Source organism: Adiantum capillus-veneris, chromosome 14 (genome assembly GCF_014529385.1).
Source record: "Adiantum capillus-veneris isolate H3 chromosome 14, ASM1452938v2, whole genome shotgun sequence".
Classification (NCBI taxonomy): domain Eukaryota; kingdom Viridiplantae; phylum Streptophyta; class Polypodiopsida; order Polypodiales; family Pteridaceae; genus Adiantum; species Adiantum capillus-veneris.
The window spans coordinates 154,459,673-154,481,833 of NC_140944.1; the positions used below are offsets into that span (position 1 = coordinate 154,459,673).

At 45.0% G+C, this 22,161-nt stretch overlaps 1 protein-coding gene across 1 annotated transcript in view; it reads left to right on the forward strand.

Moving 5' to 3' along the window:
- Positions 1–22,161, forward strand: part of LOC147443390 (VAMP-like protein YKT61) — a 49,766-nt gene that overhangs the window by 18,680 nt on the left and 8,925 nt on the right. The window contains exon 2 of the mRNA XM_086529262.1: positions 14,070–14,167. Within this exon, the coding sequence (XP_086385388.1) occupies positions 14,070–14,167 (98 nt within the window). The remainder of the gene's footprint in view (positions 1–14,069; positions 14,168–22,161) is intronic.

Below are 22,161 nucleotides of genomic sequence, written 5' to 3' on the forward strand. Positions count from 1 at the left end.
TGGTAATTTGATGATCATGCTGTGTGCAACTAGAGGATATGCATCTACAGTGTCTGGACATGCACGGTCTGCGAACAGACTCACAAAATTGCCAGATCACTTTCTAATCTAACTGAACTGAACCCATGTCATGAAGTAGCTTGTCCACGTACACATAGGGTTAGATGTGCATGTGACATAGCATGAGTCATTAGCTTAGAACCGAGCCTTGCACCTTTGTGAGCCTCTAGCGGGACGTGCATGTCCAGGCTGGTCATAGTTGCATACCCTCTCTTGCACAGAACAATATTTCAGCATGTAGATGTTTTGCTGCATGAGAACCACCTCTTAACCTGGCACTTGATTTATTAAGTGATTTTCAGCCTTTTGCTTAATTTGTCGTGGGGCTGCCCTTGTCCTTGCTCGACCCAGGTCATTTCTCCTATATATGCAGCCCATTGGGCGCTAGGATCAGCAGCAGAGGCAGCAGCCAGAACAAGAGCCTGCAGATTCGGGAACGCAGGCCAGGACCAGCATTTCAGCTCTTTTCTCCATCAGCGTTTTCAGCCCTGATGCCTAGCGTTTTTCATCCATAGAAGACTAATGTTTTGAGTCTTCATGATCAGCGTTTTTCAGCCAGAACAGCCAGCGTTTTCAGCTTTGAAGGCCTGGCAGACAGTGTATTTTTTTAGGGATAGACCCTAAGCTTTTTGCTCAATTGTTTGGCGATAAACTATAATTTTTTGAGCAAAATTGCAATTTTTTTGTCAAGGTTTATATTAGTATTAGAAACAAAATTAGCTTCTCAAACACTATTTAAGTCAAAATGATTAATAAGTTGTGGTATGATTTTCATTTAGAAGAGGTAATTTTCTAATTTTTAACATAATTTTTCTAATTTACAATATATTTTATAGATAAAAACTACAAATTTGGCTAGAAAAGTTTACACATCTTACCTGATGCTCATATTTTTGGCGATAATATGTAAATTTTACTCCTAGTTATAGCAAAAAATTAACGGGTTTTAGCCAAAAAAAAAACAAGACGCCGTAGGCAGATCTCAACCCTAGCCTTGTCATTGGTTGCAGTCCTTTAACCATCGGCATCGCTAGTAGATTCCGGATTTTTACGTTGTGTCGACATCGTCGTCGTCGTCATCGTCGTTGACACAGCACCCAAGCACTTAGTACCCCTTGTGCCATGGCTCAGCATAAGGATCCACAGAACCCAAGAACCTCCCATCAGTACCTCGTCGTCGACATAGACCCACCAATATCTTGTCGTCGACATCATTGTCGTCGACATAGACCCATCAGTACCCCGTCCTCGACATTATCATCGTCGACATAGACCCAGTAGTACCAAGCATCAGTAGAATCAGTACCCATTAGCGTTAGCACCTCAGCATGTAGACATTTTATCAGCATTGTGCAAGAATAAAGAAAGTACTTGCTCTGGCAATAGAGCAAGGGGGCCCTTGAGGGTTTGGGACCCGACATCCTTTGTCGTCTCTCTTCTCTCTCTCTCTCTCTCTCTCGTGTCTGTCACAAACTACTGACGTGTCAGAGCAAAGCCAACCTTCGGATCACAATCGAGTGGCCTAAATCCTCAAAAGAACAAGCAAAAGCAGAAGAAGAAGTCCTACCAACTTATGGGACCCCGTCCGATGGGGTCCAAGTGACGTAAGACATATAAATAAAGCAAGACCCACACACACACAGAGCGTTGCGTGGTCTGATGACATGGCAACTTTACGAAAAACCCGGATTTTGCGCTGACATGATGTACGGATTTGCGCGTTTTGCGTTGACTGCTGTTGTGGTAGTTGTACGGATTTTCGTGATTTACGCTGGTAGCTTTTGGGCATCGCTTTTGGACTAGATTCTTTTGAGTTTGAAGGCTTTTCATGTTAATTGCTTTTGGGCCTAGGGCCTTTAAATATGAGGCCATGGGCTCATTCTCTGGCATGCTTTTGGACGAAGATGCAGAGCATAGAGTATCGGCTTGTACTGTGTTGATGCAATATATAGAAATATCGAAAGGGGCGCCAAGGTTTGGGGCCAAAACTCTCTGGGGTGGAATTCCGCCACTTCGTGTCGCGTGTCGTCTCTCTCTCTCTCTCTCTCTCTCTCTCTCAGTTCGGTTGTTATTGAAGTGCTAAAAGTCTGTTCAGTCTGTTCTTTGCTATTGGCACGTGGTGCCTGTCTTGTGACAGTGGTATTTGAGTATCAGGCGTGTGCTTTTCTGAAAGCATACTGGTCCTACAAAAGAGCAGATAGAGCAAACCAAAGACTATTGGAATTTTATTTGAAGTATCTTCGTGTCCCGACCCCGGACTTATTAACCACTCCCACCCTTACTTCATCGCGCATCGGGCGCTCCCGTCCTCATCGCTCTGTCTTACAGGGCATAAGCCATAAAGAACCCAAGACATGGTGTTCATGGAGTCAGCATAATATTTGCATTTTCTTCTTGACGAGCTTCATGACATTCTTTCGCGGTATCCTCAGCAGTATCTTCCGATGTTGCAAAGTTTTCAACAATTTTTGAAAATCATGTTACCCCCTCTAATGCCTCAGGTGGTATCTGTTTCTCCGGCACCAGAAAGTACGAGGGCTTCCAACCAGTAACCTTCACAGTCGTCTGTTTCAATCGAGGGAGTCTTCAGGAATATGGTAGAGCCATCTTCAGGAATATGGTACAACTATCTGACCCTGATCCAATGCAACCGCCTTTGCCACCGCCGTTGCTTCCACCTCCCCCACCACCACCGCCATGAGGCTACAATGGTTGGAGCCCATATGGATACCCTTATTATCCGTACCCGGGATACGTGCCTAACCAACCCAAAGATTTCAAAAATGGCGTACGACAGTCAAATTTTTCACTTTTTCCGGGGTGAGAGATCAGAAGAAAGCATTGCAGTTCCTACAGCAATTCGACATCTAAGAATTGGGGAACTATATAGAAGAATCCAAGATTTCTTGAGCAGCGGGATTTCTTATAGATAATGCTATGGAATGGTGGAGTTCAATCGTGACACAACCGCATGCTCCAAGGGCCTGGCAAGCTTTCAAGACAATTTTTGCATGTAGTTACATGACTTCTATGTTTGTAGTCCGGATTTTGGCAGAGTGAGGCAACTTGAAAATGCTTGCCACCGAAACCATGGACGACTATGACCAAAGGTTTCTCGACGTGTACCTTTCGGTGTCCTTCTTTAGGATCGTCCCCTTGGAGGCCCAATGCGAGCGATACACCATTGGACTATCATCACCATTGCAAGAATATTGTCTATCCAAGCGAGTCTCCACCATGCAAGAACATATGGACAATGCCGCGGTCGGCTACAAACTGATGAAGGAAAAGCTAGAGTTTACCATAGAAGAACCTCCGGCCACTAACCACAACACTCGGCAACAACAAACAAATTCTCGAGAGTCGTGAAAATCAACCGCAAAGGCCTCGTTTGACGCCTCAACAACGAGACACCTTACTACAAGAAGGCCGATGCTTTGGATGCTTTCAAACAGGGCATAACCATTCTAGTTGTCCCCATCGCATTGATAAACCATCGGAGCCGACGCCCGCACCAACGATCGACAGAATCCCAACGTCACCTCCAGCTAAGAGAGCTAGACCCGCTATTGGGCTAGTCCGTGATATCTATGGCATACACCTTGAGAGTACAAATGAATTGTGCCGAACATATGGCAAAGTCAATGGCTTCAAAGCCCTTATTTTCTTTGACCTCGGAGCTACAGAAAACTTCATCCATCCAGAATTCTTGAAGCGGATGCACTTTGATTATGATGCAGAGGGTGGAGAGAAATTGAAGCTGAGATAGCCACCGGGCAAACTCAGAAAGTGGTACCGCTCATTGGTGCTCTTGTCCAAGATTATCATGGAAAAGCTGATTTCCACATTATGAAGTTGGGCAATTGCGACGTTCTCTTGGGCATACCTTGGCACGACAAGAATGATGTGACTCTCCAGTCTCGGAACCGAACCATCACCGTGATGCAGAAGGACAAGCTAGTCGTCCTCAAAGTTCGGTTGTCCGAACAAAACCTTGAATGAACTCTCTAGGTTTTTTTTTTTAATAGCTAGATACTTTTGAACACTGTTTGAGAAAGTATTGTTTGAAATTTGTTTGAAATGGATGGTATCTGTTTTGAACTTGTCCTGGTGCTGATTTGAAATGTTTTGACTCTAGTTTTAATACTGGTTTCATTGGTTGGTGATTTTACTCCCGGGTGAGTTAGTGAGAAATGCTGCTTCGGTATTGTTTGAACCTCGGAACGACGCAGACGGGATGTCTTGGGAGCGTTTTGTTGTATGCTAGAAAACCTCCGAACGACGCAGGCGGGATGTCTGGGGAGCGGTTGTATGCTTGAAAAATACTGTTGTTGTTACTCCCGGTCGGACCTGGATGGTTATGCGGTAGGAGTATTAAGAAGTCTGAGGAGTGGTTACTCTCAGCACCTCCAAACGACGCACGCTGTGGTCTAGGGGGCGTTTGGTTGTAAAAGGCCTCTATATCTCCCTGCGCGGCCCTTTTTAGGTTATGCGGGAGGAGTGATGAGGGGGTCGTTGAATATCTCCCGGCTCGGACCTTGTTAGGTTATGCGGGAGGAGTGTTCATCAGCGACTCTATGTTTCTATGTCTTGTAACATGCATATGTGAGCATTTGTGTTGCATGGTGATGTGGCAACCACTGAGTATTCCTTATCGGATGAGATTACCTGGGTATGTAATTTTAGTGCATCAAGACACCCGTGGAAGATCAGTGCGGTTTGGGTGTGATGGCTAATTTTACTACGCTGGAATATTAAGAGTTCCGATCTGGACGAAAGGAGAAGACAACTCCTTGATCACAAGAGCCGAAAGGAGAAGCCAACTCCATAACAAAAAAAAAAAGAGCAAATTGATTGTCCCTCGGAAATTTTTGAGCTAACTTGAGTTGTTTTGCAGATATGCTGTAATCGCGGACGATTACTTTCTTTCAAGAAGGGGGGATGTCACAAACTGTTGACGTGTCAAGTCACTGAAGAGCAAAGCCAACCCTCTGGTCATAGCCGAGTGGCTAAATCCTAAGAAGAACAAGCAACAGCAGAAGAAGAAGTCCTACCAACTTATGGGACCCCGTCCGATGGGGCCCAAGTGACATAAAGACATATAAATAAAGTAGGACTCACACACACACAAAGCGTTGCGTGGTTTGATGACGTGGCAACAATATAGAAAACCCGGATTTTGCGTTATCATGTACGGATTTGTGCGTTTTGCGTTGGCTGCTGTCGTGGTAGTTGTACGGATTTCCGTAATTTACGCTGGCAGCTTTCGGGCATTGCTTTTGGACCAGATACTTTTGAGTTTGAAGGCTTTTCATGTAAACTACTTTTGGGCCTAGGGCCTTTAAATATGAGGCCATGGGCTCATTCTCTGGCATGCTTCTGGACGAAGGTGCAGAGCGTGGAGTACCGGCTTGTACTGTGTTGATGCAATATATGGAAATACCGAAAGGGACGCCAAGGTTTGGGCCCAAATCTCTCTGGGGTGGAATTCCGCCACTCCGTGTCGCGTGTCGTCTCTCTCTCTCTCTCTCTCTCTCTCAGTTCAGTTGTTATTGAAGTGCTAAAAGTCTGTTCAGTCAGTTCTTTTCTATTGGCACGTGGTGCTTGTCTTGTGACTGTGGTATCAGAGCATCGCGTGTGCTTTTCTTAAAGCATACCGGTCCTACAAAAGAGCAGACAGAGCAAATCAGAGACTATTGGAATTTTATTGAAGTATCTTTGGGTCTCGACCCCGGACTTATTAGCCATTGCCACCCTTACTTCATCCTTCATCGGGCGCGCTTCCGTCCTCATCGCTGTGTCTTACAGGGCATAAGCCATAAAGAACCCAAGACATGGCGTTTATGGATTCAACAGAATATTTGCAGTTTCTTCTCGAGAAGCTTCATGACAGTCTTTCGTGGCATCCTTAGCAGAATCTTCCAATGCTGCAAATTTTCAACAATTTTTGAAAATCATGTTACCCCCTCTGATGCCTCAGGTGGTACCTCCTCCTTCGGCACCAGAAAGTACGAGGGCTTCCAACCGGCAACCTTCACTGTCGTCTATTCGGAGTCTTCAAGAATATGGTGCAGCCATCTGACCTTGATCGAGTGCAACCGCCTTTGCCACCGCCGTTGCCCCCACCTCCCCCACCACCACCGCCACCAAGCTACAATGGTTGGAGCCCATATGGATACCCTTATACATGCAATACTCCCCCCGCTAATAACCACAAGGATCCGGGCGATGAGTATGTGCAAGCAGTCTTAAACATCAATTCTCTTGAGTATTCTCCCGAGAACAAATCACTCATCATTGAAACCAATATTAAAACCAGAGTCAAAACAATTCAAATCGGCACCAAGACCGGTTTAAAACAGATACCCTCCACTTCAAACAGTACTTTTGCAGACAAAGGTCAAACGTATCTAAATACAACTAGAAATTTCATTCAGGTTTCTGTTTGGACAGCCGAACTTTGAGGACGATAGGTGTAACAAACTGCTGACCTGTCGACCTACTGAAGAACGGAGCTACTGGCCGAGGCCTAAGAAGAACAAGTAACAGAAGAAGAAGTCCTACCAACTTATAGGGACCCTGTTCGATGGGGCCTCAAGTGACATAAAGGATTTAAATAAAGCAGGACCCACACACACAGGAAAAACTGATGACGTGGCAGATTTTCAAAAATTGCGCTGGCATGATGACGTGGCAAGTTGTACGGATTTCCGTAAATTACTCTAGCAGCTTTTGGCTTTGCTTTTTGGACCGGAAGCTGTTGAGTTTTGAAGGCTTTTCACTGTAACCGCTTTTCAAGCCAAGGGCCTTTAAATATGAGGTTAGGGCTCATTCTCTGGCATGCTTCCTGGAGAAGGTGCAGAGTCTAGAGTACTGGCTTGTACTGTGTTGATGCAATATAAAGAAATACCGAAAGGGGCGCCAAGGTTTGGGGCCAATACTCTATGGGGTGGAATTCCGCCACTCCGTGTCGCGTGTCGTCTCTCTCTTTCAATTCAGTTGTTATTGAAGTGCTAAAAGTCTGTTCAGTCTGTTCTTTTATTGGCATGTGGTGTTCGTCTTGTGACAATGGTATCAGAGCATCAGGCGTGTGCTTTTCTGAAAGCATACCTGTCCTATAAAAGAGGAGACAGAGCTATTGGAATTTTATTCGAGGTATCTTCGCCCTCCAACCCGGACTTATTAGCCACTCCACCCTTACTTCATCGCGCATTGGGCACTCTCCCGTCTTCACCGCTCATGTCTTACAGGGCATAAGCCATTACGATCACTTGCAAGAGAAGGATCCAAGATTTGTTTCGAGTTGCTGTTTTTCTCAGAGATAGTGCCATGGAGATGTTGATGTCTACAGCTACCAAGCCGCACACTTCCAAGGACTTGCCAAGCTTTCAAGAAAACTTTTGCCCGAAGTTATATGGTTTCTGACATCTTCCTTCGGAGTGCAACTTCTGGCAGAGTGGGGTATCCTGAAATGCTTGCCATGGAAACCCTAGCAGATTATAACTTGAAATTTTCTCGACATCTCTCAGTAGATGTCTGTTCACGAGCAGATGACCTTGGAGGTTCAGTGCGATTGCTATCTTGGGACTACCATCGCCACCAAAGAAACATTGTTTGTCCAAGAGCTGATGGACCATGCTGTGCTCCGCTACGACCTTGTGGAATGAGCCTAACCCTAATCTTTGGTGCAGGTTTCAGAATGGAAAGTCAGTCGACTTTTCGAGCTCGACTGATGTCGAGATTGCTTTACAAGTTTGAGTTCTGTTTGAACTTGTTAGGTGATCCTGTTTGGAATTTGCTTGAAATGGATGGTATTTGTTTTGAACCTGTTTTGGTGCCGATTTGAATTGTTTGACTCTGGTTTGATACTGGTTTCAAGGATTGGTGATTTTACTCCTGGGTGGAGAAGTGAGAAATACTGTTTTGGTATTGTTTGAACCTCGAAACGATGCAGGTCGATGCGTGGGGAGCGTTTCGTTGTATTTTTGAAACCTCCGAATGACACAAGCCGATGCCTGGGGAGCGTTTGGTTGTATGCTTGTAAAATAATTGTTGTTGTGACTCCCGGCCCGGATCTGCGGGAGGAGTATTAAGAAGTCTGAGCAGTGGTTACTCTCAGCACCTCCAAATGACGCAGGCTGCGGTCTAGGGGGCGTTTGGTTGTAAAAGGCCTCTATATCTCCCGGCCCGGACCTTTTTAGGTTATGCGGGAGGAGTGATGAGGGAGTCGTTGAATATCTCCCGGCCCGGACGGTTATGCGGAGGAGTGTCATCGGCGACTTTATGTTTCTATGTCTTGTAACATGCATATGTGAGCATTTGTGTTGCATTGTGACGTGCCAATTATTGAATATTCCTAATTGGATGAGATTGCCTGGGTATGTAATTTAAGTGCATCAAGACACCCGTGGAAGATCAGTACGGTGGGATGAGATTGCCTGGTATGTAATTTAAGTGCATCAAGACACCCGTGGAAGATCAGTACGGTCTGGGTGTGATGGCTAATTTTACTACGCTGGAATATCAAGAGTTCCGATCTAGACGAAAAGAGAAGCTAACTCCTTGATCAAAAGAGCTGAAAGGAGAAGCTAACTCCTTCATCAAAAGAGCCGAGAGGAGAAGCTAATTCCTTAACAAAAAGAGCAAACTGAATGTCCCTCGGAATGACCCTCGGAAATTTTTTATTTTCTTTTGAGCTAACTTGAGTTGTTTTGCAAATATGTTGTAATCGCGGACGAATACTCCCTTTCAAGAAGGGGAGATGTAACAAACTGCTGACGTGTCGACCTACTGATGAACAGAGCTACTGGCCGAGGGGCCTAAACCCTAAGAAGAACAAGTAACAGAAGAAGAAGTCCTACCAACTTATAGGGACTCCGTTCGATGGGGCCCCAAGTGACGTAAAGCATTAAAATAAAGCAGGACCCACACACACATGAAAACTGATGACGTGGCAAATTTTTGAAAATTACACTGGCATGATGATGTGGTAGGCTGTCCGGATTTTCGTAAATTACGCTGGCAGCTTTTGGCTTTGCTTTTTGGACCCGAAGCTTTTGAGTTTTGAAGGCTTTTCACTGTAACTGCTTTTCTGGCCAAGGGCCTCAAATATGAGGTTAGGGCTCATTCTCTGGCACGCTTCCTGGAGAAGGTGCAGAGTTTGGAGTACCGGCTCGTACTGTGTTGAGGCAATATAAAGAAATACCGAAAGGGGCGCCAAGGTTTGGGGCCAATACTCTTTGGGGTGGAATTCCGCCACTCCGTGTCGTGTGTTATCTCTCTCTTTCAGTTCATTTGTTATTGAAGTGCTAAAAGTTTGTTCAGTCTGTTCTTTTCTATTGGCACGTGGTGCCCGTCTTGTGACAACAGGCTTGTCCTTATGCATCAAGGTAATGGTACGGTTTCGAATATGGAGTGTCGTGTCATTCTAGTCGTGCGAAGACATGCCTAAGAGAACGTCGCAATTGCGTAACTTCATGATATGGAAATTGGCTTTTCCATGGTATCCTTCAATAGTCACTTGAAGAGCACCAATGAGCGGTACCACTTTGTAAGTTTTCCCCGTGGCTAGCACGACTGCAAGTTCTCCACCCTCTGCATCATAATCAAAGTCCATCTGCTTCAGGAAGTTTGGATGGGTGAAGTTTTCGGTAGCTCTTGGGGCGAAGAAAATTAGGGCTTTCAAGCCGTTTACGTTGCCATACGCTCGACATAGTTCATTTGTACATCAAGATTTATGCCATAAATGTTAGGTACAAGGCCAATGCTCGTTTGGCTAGAGGTGTTTCTGGGGTTCTGTCGACCATCAGCGCACGTGTCGGCTCCAGGGGTCTGTCACTGCAAAGGGGACAAGCAAAATAGTTATGCCCTGTTTGAAAGCATCCAAAGCATCGGCCTTCTTGCAATAAGGTATCTCGTTGTTGACGCGTCAAACGAGGCCTTTGAGTTTGACTTTCGCGAGACTCCCGAGGATTTGATCTATGTTGCGGGGAGGTGTGGTTATTGGCCGCAGTTGCTTCCGTAGTAAAGTCTAGCTTTCCTTTCATCATGTCACGTGACACATCCAACCCTATGTGTCCGTGGACAAGCTACAGCATAACAGAGTTCCGTCAGTCCAGTCAGTCTAGATTAGAAGTGATCTGGCACTTTTGTGAGTCTATTCGTAGACCGTGCATGCCCAGTCACTTAGTATAGATGCATATCCTCTGGTTGCACACAGCATGATCATAAGCATTCCCATCAGAATCCATCAAAATCCTTCAAGGGAATTTTCCAGTGCATTTAGCCTATTTTACCTATTTTTGACATTTTTCACTTATTAATTTAAGTGACTTTTGTTGGAAAGTAGGTAGGGCAAATTGGGTAAGAAAATATATAAGCAAACCAAGGCTAGCACTAAACAGCATATGAGCAAGGAGAACAACAGGCCATTGGCGACAGGTTCCCCCTCTCTCAGCAAGACTCCCCAATTCCCCTTGGGCGATTTCCCCATGCAGGTATCCCTAGCGTTTTGCATCATCGCCAGCAACCACCTTTTTCCCTTGGCGTTTTTCAGCAACCCAAGATCGCCATAGCTTTCTGCACCTAGCGTTTCCAAAGCCAGCATCACCCGCAGTACCTTGGCGTTTCCAGCATCAAATCGCAGCATAAGGGCAGCTTTTTCAGCACCAAAACGCAGCCACTATCAGCGTTTTTCCTCAGCCAAATCTGCGTTTTTCAGCAACATAAAAACAGCCCCGAAATTCAGCGTTTCATCTGCAGCAGATTTGAGCCTTGAGCGTTTTTGGACAGCAGGTAAAGACATTCAGTTTTCAGCCCTATTGTCGGCCTCGCCATCCCCATCGTCATCGTCGACATAGTCTAGACTTGCATCAGTTTCATGCATCATCATTGTACGAGTTTGTGCAATCAATCGTAGACCACTCTCGGGCCTTCGGAGGAGGGTTTTACAACAGTCTTTGGTGTCGTATTCTCTTCTCTCTCTATCTCTGTCTCATACACTTTAGCCAACTGTTGCATGGTCCATAAGCTCTTGCATGGTTGAGACTTTCTTGGACAAACTAGACTCTTGTAATGGTGATGGCAGTCCAATGGTGTATCGCTCGCACTGGTCCTCCAAGGGAATGAACTTAAAGAAAGACATTGGAAGATGGACGTCGAGAAACCGTAGGTTATAGTTGTCCATGGTCTCTGTGGCAAGCATTTTCAAGTTGCCCCATTCTGACAAGATGTGAACTTCAAAAAGAGAAGTGATATAGCTACATGCAAAAATTGTCTTGAAAGCTTGCGAGGTCCTTGGAGCATGCAGTTGTGTCGTGATTGAACTCCACCACTGCATAGGATGATTTTTAAGAAATCTTGCTGCTCGAGAAATCTTAGATTCTTTAGGATAGTTCTCCAAAGCATAAATATTGTCGAATTATTGTAGAAACTTCAATGCTTTCTCCTAGTCTTTCACCCGAGAAAAGGTGAAAAATTTGACTGTTGTACCGCCATCTTTGAAATCCTTCGGTTGGTTAAGTGCGCACCACGGGTACGGATAACAAGGGTATTCATACGGGCTCCAACTGTTGTACCCTGGTGGCGGCGGTGGTGGGGGAGGTGGTGGCAACGCCGGTGGCAAAGGCGGTTGCACTGGATCAGGGTCAGATGGCTACACCATGTTCTTGCAGACTCCCCCGATCGGAACAGGCGATTGGGAAGGTTGCCGGTTGGATGCTCTTGCACTTTCTGGTGCCGGAGGAGGAGATACCACTTGGGGCATCAGAGGGGGTAGCATGTAGTTCAGAAATTGTTGAAACCTTGCAACATCTGGAGATTATGCTACGGATGCTGTGAAAGAATATCTTGAAGCTCGTCGAGGAGAAATTGTAGGTACTCTGCCGAATCCATGAATGCCATAGTGCTGTGTCTGTTCTGGGTGGGACCGGTACGCAAGCACACGACTGGGAGCTTTGATACCACTATAACGGGACGGCCACCACGTGCCAACATAAAAGAATAGACGAGAAAACTTTAACATTTCAAAACAATTGAACTGAGAGAGAGTGCACGACACACGAAACGGGGAGTGGCGGAGTTCCACCCCGAGAGAGCAGTGGCCCCAAACCTTGGCGCCCCTTTCGGTATTTCTTTATATTGCTTGAACTCAGTTTAACGGCAGGGTCAACTGTTTGCACCTTCACGCGGAAGAGTGCCAGACAATGAGCCCTTCCCACATATTTAAATGCCTTGGGCCTATGAAAAGCAGCTTACATGAAAAGCTTCAAACTCAAGAGCATTTGGTCCAAAAATTGGTGCTGAAGGTGCCAGCTCTAATCATGGAAATCCGTACAACTACCACGTCAGCATGCAGTAGTGTAATTTGCACCACGTGGCATATTGCTTGAACTCAGTTTAACGGCAGGGTCAACTGTTTGCACCTTCACGCGGAAGAGTGCCAGACAATGAGCCCTTCCCACATATTTAAATGCCTTGGGCCTATGAAAAGCAGCTTACATGAAAAGCTTCAAACTCAAGAGCATTTGGTCCAAAAATTGGTGCTGAAGGTGCCAGCTCTAATCATGGAAATCCGTACAACTACCACGTCAGCATGCAGTAGTGTAATTTGCGCCACGTGGCACTATCAATGCAAATTGCGGGTGTCCGTACAACTGCCACGTCATCAGGCTTTGCGCAAGGATTTGAGTGTGTGCTGGCCTTGCTTTATTTTAATGTTTTTAAAGTCCTAGGGACTTGCGCCCCCATCGGACAGGGTTCCCTAAGTTAGGTTTACTGCTTCTTCACTTAGGGTTTAGGCCTCTCAGCCGGGATCTGCAAGTTGACTCAAGTCTTCAGTGGCTTGACACGTCAGCAGTTTGTGACTTGTCATCCTCTACGTAGGGTTTTTAACCTGTGCTGCTTTTGTCCGGCTTCTTCACTTCAGTAGCCCTCTAGGTCATGCATACCCCCTCTTGAAAGAAGAGTAATTGCCCTCGATTACACCTGTACAACAGATAAAGGTAGCTCAGTAGACACTGACTCTATGCACCCATGCACCAGACTATACACATCCAATAATTGCACAAAGACACCACTATTCTTTGAGAGTATACTCAATCCGGCGACTTTAGGTCTAGGCACTTGGGAAACCGAGTGTCCCCTGGTGCATAAACCTCGACACATGGGTGCAATGCCGGTAACAAAAGATTCCGGAATCATCAAACCACAGTAAGAAGCTAGGCGGCCAAACCTCTCTCTCTCTCTCTCTCTCTCTCTCTCTCTCTCTCTCTCTCTCTCTCTCTCTGTTTGTCTCCTCTATCTGCTCTCCTCTCTTGATCACTACCTAAGATCCAGTCGGCCAGTAACCACCATCCTCTGATAGTATACTCAATCCCACCACATCTTGGTCTAGGCACTTAGAAACTGAGTTTCCCCTGGTGCATAAACCTGGACACATGGGGTGCCAATGCTTGTAACAAGAGAGCTCAGAATCATCAGACCACAGCGAGAAGCTAGGTGGCAAGACCTTTCTCTCTGTCGCTCTCCGTGTTTATCTCCTCTATCTCCTCTCCTCTCTTAATATAATTATCTATCTTGCTATTTGGTACCTGATAAGTGCCCGGAGGGGGGGGGGGGAGGTGATGCTGCTTTCATAGGTAATAACACTAGTTTAAAACCAAGAGTGCACATGTACTTGATCTTTTTTAGTGTATGGACTTTGAATAGGTTTTATATTTAATTAATCTATCTATTGAGCTTAGGCCGTCATTCTAAGATACGTAACTAAAGTAATTTGTGTTCAGGTTTCCAGCTTTCACTTGACGGTAATCGCAGGTTATTTCAGCTTTTTCCTTCTGTGGTCTAGGCAACGGAGGAAAATACAAAAAGTTAGTGATAGCATTATAGATGAGATATTGTTGTGCTTTGTCTCATGTTCTATAGCTGAGAAAGTTCATTTGGGGCTCTCCTACACATTTTGTTTTTGATTGAAGAAGATACATGCTTACTACTGTTTTTCTTTCCTGCAGAGTATATGGTGCATGCTTATAATCGGAACGGGTTGTGTGGTGTGGCATTTGTAGATGCACAATATCCAATGAGGAGCGCTTTTTCCGTTTTGACCAAGGTATCACATGTGTGAATGTAGGATGCTCTTTTCATCAGTCATTCCACAGGCTGTGATGCTGCCAAGAAGGCCTTGTAAATTATTCTTTTGTGATATTAAGCTTGTAAATGCTTTGTACATGCATTTACTCTGCCGGGGCGTACTTGTTAAGCTTTGCCTTAAGTCTAATATGATACCCTTAAAAAACTGCTTCAAAAATTTGTAATGCGATAGTGACACTGTTTTCGAAGGATAGGAAATAAAAAATTATCTTGATGTTTGGGGTTCTTTGAACTAGTTTGTCTAGAAGCCCGGAACAACCTTTACTTAAGTAGTGTGTGATCTACCTGTAAATGTTCAGGATTGTAGGAAATTGACTTACTACCCATAATTCTAATCCTACTTGCAGCACTGAAATGTAAAAAATATTTTTGTAAGGCACTATTCTGTTTCCCAAGTGGAGTGTCAGCTTTAGCTTGGTTTGGCCTGTAACTGTTCTTGAAGAGTTTGTTCAATGGTAAAGCGTAGCCTCGTAACCATTTGGTTATGCATTAGCTTCCCTTGGATTTTCTTACGAAGGGACTCCTTTGTTGTGTTTGTAGGAACTTTTTACGCTCAAATAAGCTGTCCTCTTGGGAGGTCAACCAAGGACCCCATCGGAATTCCTCTAGGTTCCTGTTATGCCTTCCCATTCCAGATGCTTTTGTGCCCTTGCCCTAATTTCTAGTTTTGCAGGCCCTTGGTTCTGGACTGGCCATCTGTATACCTGTCAGACTGGGTATTGCACATGCTTAAACCTGTCCTGGCCTTTTGCTATTTCTCCATATTCAGCATTTTTACTCTGCTGTTTTTGTTGTGGGCCATTCATATGTTGGGGTTGTTTTTTTCTGGTGTATAGTTCACATTCTCATTTGTGGTGCTAATTCTTTCGATCTTTGTGGTGCGTATGCCCTATCAACTACCTCATTTTTGTGCTAATTTTTCCGATTTAATGCTTCTTTTAGTGCTAGGCTTCATTATGGCCGAGTCTGCTCTTGATCTCGGGAGTCATGACAGAAACTCAGTATGCTGAACTTTATGTTGATGTATGCTCACGTGTGTGCGCGTGTGGTGTGTGTTGTATGTTAGTACCTAGTTCTACACCCACTATTGGGCACTGACGACGTTAGTGGGGATGTCGTGGTATTTAGTCAATACTATGCATGATGGAGCTGAATGTTATATTGTCTTGTGGGTGATTACCATGGGTCTATACCTTGCCTTTTCTCTACTGGTGAATCTCGGCTTATCCTGGATTCATCTAGGTATATATGTTCCTTGACCCTCTGAGCTTGGCAGGAACACTTTAAATAGCTGTCTATCTCTTCCTGCTTTTGCTCTTATACTCATCTCAGCCTTTTGGTATTTCTTAACATTTGCTTTTAGCTCCATCACTGTTTCTTTGTCTCTTCCATCTTTGCTCTGCACTTCGAGTATTATAAGGCTTCCTCTTTTCAGCCTTTGACCTCTTTGTTAGAGCTTTACGTTCACCTCCCAAATGCTCCTGCTTATGGCTTTTTTCAAGTGCATGCAGGCCCTTGGTTGTGGGTTGGCCACCCTTTCACCTTCCTAGTAGAAGCACCTCCGGGGCTGATTTGATGCACCTTTGGATCCGTTTCGATGTGGGATTGCGGGTGGCCTCCAATGGGGCCGATTTGCGCTCCCGATGTGAAGAATGAAGGGCTGAAAACACAAATTTCGATGATGCCTACGATGGACAGCAATGGGAGCACTAGATGCAGCGAGAGAATGGCGGAGAAGAGGCTCAATGGGCTACGGAAGTACCGGACTGCATCTCGATGGCTGGCGCTTGCAGATCTCATGCACCTCCGGCAAGGGAAGGGCTGAAAACTGAAAATGCTTGCTGATCTGCTGAATTTTCCACTAGCTGTAGGCCTGGAAGTGCAAATCGCTCGATGATCTACTGCCAAAAACTCTAGGGCTGGTCTGCTACTACAAAAATGCCAAGGCTGGCCTCCTAGTAGCGTTGCTTCATTTGATGCCAACCGCTAGGAGCTCTGCTTCCTTTATAGGTGAAAACTGCAGGTTATAAACTTCTTAAGGTCTAGGTAGGACAAACCTGGAAGACAAAGTTATAACAATAAATCATTAAAACGATTTATTAATAAACTTGACTTCGGTTAAGTTTCTGGGTGAAACTGTCACACATCTGTCCACCCGTGAATCCGATTGACGCGGGGAATAGTTCATTGGATTCCTCTAACCTTAAACTATATGCGCGTCATGCCAGATGCCCACCGTAGTGTAATAACATTTGTCAAAACGCATTTACAAATTATTTATGTAAGAGGGTTCCAAAACTGAAAAACCTAATCTAACAAACTCGTCCGGACATGCAGGTCCCGTGAACAAGCTCACAAAATTACCAGTACTAATCCTCCTAGGATTCTAGACATTCCTTTCTAGGGATAGGTCAAAAACTGGCTGTGGAAGTCTATGAAGCATGTCCACGTGGCACACAGAGCCATATGCACATGCCACATCTGCTAAAATTGCTGTGCCGCCTCAGCCAACGCAAAACACGGAAATTCCTACAACGTGCCACGTTAGCATGTCAACGCAAATTTCAGAAATATGCTGCTAGCTTTTGCTTTGGAGTTTTAAGGGTTTTAGGCCCCTCAGCCGGTGCTCCATAATTTTGTCGGGTTAGGTTTTTAAACCTTGAAAGGCCTCTTGGCCATAATTGCAAGCTCTTTTGGGGTTCAAATCTTTTGGGTTAGAATTTTTAAACTCTTATCTGCTTGTCCTCTCGGCCATTTCCTCAGGTTTGGCACGCCACGTCACCAACTTGTGACAATGTCAATAAGTTTTCTATGCTCATTCCTAGGGAAGGCATAATCACAACACAAGCATGAGCACGATTGTCTATCAAACATTAGTATTCGCTTGACGATCTTTGAAGGTAGAAAGGTCAAGTTTAGTGCTCATTTTTTGCAAGCACTCATTCATAAGTGTAATAGAGCCAAAACTCAACGCAAACTGCAAGCCAATAAACTGCAGATAAGTGCCATAGTGGGAGTAAACTCGACCACTAAACCATCAGAGAGTAAACTGCGAATACGTGCAAAACATGGCGAGAATCTCGGAAAAATCCGGCAGAGTTTTCCCTGAAAACTGAGCAAGAACTCAAAAATCTCACCAAATACGCATGAAAATAGACACTCTGTGTTTCAGTAGCAAAATCCACAAATGGCACACATAGCATTGCCAAAACTCTAGCAAAACAGCTCACTCGTGACCGAGTGGCTCTATGGACATATATCTGTCCAAAAACACCTGTAAACCTGCAGATTTCAGCATCTGCGTTTTCAGCGCGTCATCGTCGCATCGTCGTCATCGCTGTCGTCACCGACATAGAGTCAGAATTCAGCAGATACAAGATTTGCAAATTTCAGCCATCAGCGTTTTCAGATTTCAGCCCGTCTCGTTGCCGTCCTCATCGTCGGCAAGTCCATTGCATTGTAGAGATTTGTGCAATCAATAGTAGACCGCTCTCGCCATAGAGAGTGGGGCCTTTGGAGGAGGGTTTGACAACATTGGTGCCGTATTCTTCTCTCTCTATCTCTCAGTTTCAACACCTTCATTCACAGTGTTTACCACTTTGTTTGTGATCATTTGCACTCTCTCACTAAAGGAACGGAAGGCTCTCCCTTCCGTAAGTAAAAGGAACCCTTGAGCACAGTTCGGAACACTCATCTTGAGCAAAGTTCAACATTCACTTCCGTTGCACCTTACATTGTTCCAGTGGCTGGTTGCACATAGAGCTACAACAGTGGGCAGCTGGCTTGTACATAGTGGTCTCTCGGCAGCATGCGTAGCTTGTGGCCAGCGTGTGGAGAGTCAGCGTCATTGTCTTTGGGACTTTCCTATGGCAGAGCAGGTTTGGCTTTGTGTCCTTCGGCTGATGCCAGCTTTTTCCACAGCACGACAATACACTTGGGGGGCAGCTGCTTGGTCCACTCTCACGGGCCTGGCATTACAGTTTGAGCTACCCTCCACCAATAGGATGATAGTGATCTTGGGGGGTCGACCTACACTCCAGCCTGCTATAAAGCTTACTCCACAGGAGTGGTGCAGTGAGAGAGAGGAGTGTTGGGAGCTCATTTGCGGCCTAACACTGTAGTTCATCTGGCGGGCCCGCTGCTTCCGCATCTTCGAGACTTGCCCTGTACCATCGGCAGAGACAATTCGAGATCTTTAGCTAGAGCTGATCCATACTCTCGGGGGACAGTTCGAGAGACTCACGGCAGCTCCGACCGCATGCGGGAGCGTAGAGAGGCTTTCCTTCGACTCTGGCACCCTGGGCCTTTCTTCACCATGGTCTAGGGTGGGCTCAGATGGCACTACCGTCCACCTGTGTGGCTCTTCTCTCCTCCCATCTCTTAATTTAGCCTCATTGTACATATGCATTGGGAGAGTCTCCCTTTATGATTGCTGTTACCCTCTCTAGTAGAGGTAGTTGTAGCCCTATGGGTAGTTTCATTAACTAATAGAAGGATCTTTTTCTCGGAGAAAAAAAAAAAGCAACTGAGAAGGACATTCCGAGAGGATTTCAAGGAAAAAGATGTCGTGCCAAACATGACATTTTTTTTTCTTGCGTAGAGCCACATGCCTTCAAGATGCATGCATAGTTGATTGCATCTGGAGAGAGACCTTCGCTTCGCATCTGCTGACATTCCGAATAGAACACCTAACAATTGCAACTGAGAGGGACATTTCGAGAGGATTCCAAGAGGGGACATTCCAGACAGGAAGCTCCTCAAGCACTTTTTGTGCTTTCGCATGCACACCACAATTAGCATACATATCGACCAAGACACTGCCAAGCACGACATCTTTTTTCTTGCGTAGAGCCACATGCCTTCAAGATGCATGTGCAGGTGATTGCATCCAGACGGAGGCCCTCACTTTGCATCTGCTGACATTCTAAAAAGTACATCTGATACTTTTGAAAGTCGTCAACGCCTGCGATCGACGTGTGATTAAAAAAGCTTGCAACATGTGATGATTGCATCTATGTCTGCGTAGGTGATTGCATCTAGAGAGAGGCCCTCATGTCGCATCTCGATTCTGCCTGTGACGATTAAACAAAGCCGCGTGCCTTCAAGATGCGTACGTAGGTGATTGCATCTGGAGAGAGGCCCTCACTTCGCATCTGCTGAAAACAACTAGAGCTTTTTGCCCTTGTCCCTATTGGGAAAATCTTGCAATCAATGCATTCCAAGAGTTCACACTCTGGACAGCAAGCTGCTCGAGCACTTGCATGGAGCCACATGCCTTTAAGGATGTAAGCATAGCATTCAAGATGAAAGTATAGGTGACCACATTTGGAGAGACACTCCCACTTTTGCATCCGCTGAAAAAACCCTAGAGCTTTCTGGCCCTGCCCCTATCACGCGTAGAGCCACATGCCTTCAAGATGCATGCGTAGGTGATTGCATCTGCTGAAAATAGACTAGAGCTTTTTCTTGTGTGGAGAATCCTGCAATTAGTGCATTCGAAGAGTGCGCGCTCAATCCTGCTCCCTGTGCGTATCCCTGTCTCAAGCCTTCCAGGTGCAAGAGTTGTGCGCTGCTGCAGATGGAGTTTCGCAAGTGGCGCGCTTAAAAAAATCGTGGCTTGATAAAACGATGGAGTCATTTGAAAGTCTGCCACGTGGATTCATGAGAAGTGAGCTTTTTGAATGAAGATGTATGCTAACGAAGTAATGATGCATTGAATTTTCTGCCCACACCGAGCTTTTACGGGAGTGTTCTTTGTTGACATGCTCGTCTTTTTGAAGACTGAGGAGGAACATCGGAAGCACTTGGACATAGTCTTTCAGGAATTGCAAAAGCATGAGTTGCATGCAAATGCAAAGAAAAGTGAGTTCTTTCTCATGGAGATACACTATCTCGGCCATATAGTCTCTCACAACCAAGTGAGTATGGATCCCACAAAGATCCAGGTGGACCAAGATTGGCCAACTCCCACTACGATACATAATGTACATAGCTTTTTGGGATTGTGTTCCTACTATCGGAGGTTTATCCGAGGGTTAACAAATGTAGGTGGACCACTTCATGATTTAACAATGAAGAAGATTCCCTTTCGATGGAGATGGAGACAATGAGGAGCATTATCTTCCAAGAGTGGATTTTGTGATCAAAACCGATGACGAGAGTTTGCGGTATTTCCGTGTGCAACGGGAACTATCTGAGAAACATATGAGATAGGCCAACTTTTTGTCCATGTTTCACTTCCAGATCCTTCATAGGGCTAAGAACGTTGTTGCAGACGCACTCTTTAGACAGCCAAGGGTGAATGCAATTACTTGTGTATATCACCGCAAATTGGAATCACTTCCAGAATCCAAATTTGTATCCGAATGACCCAGACTTCTCCCCCATTTGGAGCAAGTTACAGAACAGAGAGAATGAATATCCCTATTCCATTTGGGATGGTTACCTCTACCACCACCAAGCAATTTGCTTGGCGGTGCCATTGAGAAAGAAAATCATGGACGAAGCACATGCTTCGCCTTATGCAGGACATCGGGGTATTCTCCCTATGACCTTATGCAGGTCTTTTGGCCAAGCCTTAAAGCAAATATCGATCAATATGTCGGGGAATGTTTGGTTTGCCAAAAAGTCAAGTACGATTGGCATAAAACGCCTTGTTTACTCCAACCTTTGCTTGTGTTTGATCAACCCTTGGAGAGCATTGCCATGGTTTTTATTATGGATTTCTCCGAAGAGTCAAATTGGAAATGATGCTATATGGACCATTATGGACAAATTTAGCAAGCAAGCTCACTTTATTTTAATCAGGAAAATGATCAAAGCAGATCATATGGCTAGGATTTTTCTAGCACAAATTTTAAAGCATCATGTGATGCCCAAGTCTAATGTGAGTGATCGAGATCTTGCATGACAAGAAATTTTTGACGTGCCTTGTTTGATAACTTTGGCACGAAGTTGGACTTTTCTTCTGCATACCATCCACAAACGGATGGGCAAAGTGAGATGCTAATTTCACAGTATTGCATGTGTTTGAAATATTATGTGTCGAACAGACAGTTTGAATGGGAGAAGTATTTACCCTTGTCGAGTACGCATATAACAATACCGTACATTCGTCTACGGGGAAGGTACCCTTTATGGTAAGCCTTTGCTTCCATGGATCCTTTTAACTAAGGATAAGATATTTGCAGCGGATGAGTTTGTCCGAGATATGGACATTGCGTATGGGCAAGTTAAGAGAGCATATTGTGCTCTCAGGAAAAACATAAGAAAGCTACGGACAAGCACATAAGGAATTTAGACTTAACAGTCAGTCAATTGGTCTTACTCAAGTTTGAGAAGGCAAGACTAAAGAAATAAGCGACTCATAAAGGGAAAGTGCTAAAATTTTCCAATTGTTATTATAGGCCGTTTAAGATAATTGACCAAGTGAACGATGTGACATTTCGATTAGAGCTACCGCCTAATTGGAGGATCCATAATGCTTTCTATGTTAGTTTACTCCGGCCATATGTGGGACCGCCTCCAAGTCAGCCTATTACTGAGGAACCTCCTGAGGTTGAGGAAACGGAAGAAATACTCTAACTGGAGCACATCATTCATCATTAGGAGCGGCCATTACAGTCTGGAAAGATTACACGGAAGTATTTGGTAAAGTTCAAGAATTATTTTACTTTTAGACGCTCAGTGGATGACCGAGCAGGAATTAGCATCTTATCCCGAGATTCTGGTGTAAGGTGTAAGTTTTGTCCTAGTGTCCTAGAGAATGAGTCAAGGAGAGAAGAGTGGAATTATCCCACATGCAGTGGTGCAAGGCTGTAGAGCTACTTAAAGCTCATTTCATGAATGAATAAACACAACTCTATTTTGCATTACATCTCCCTTGTTTATGGTGAGCTTGTGATGGCTTAGCAAATACTCAAGACCGTGTTTATGAGTCCAAGTTTATTGATC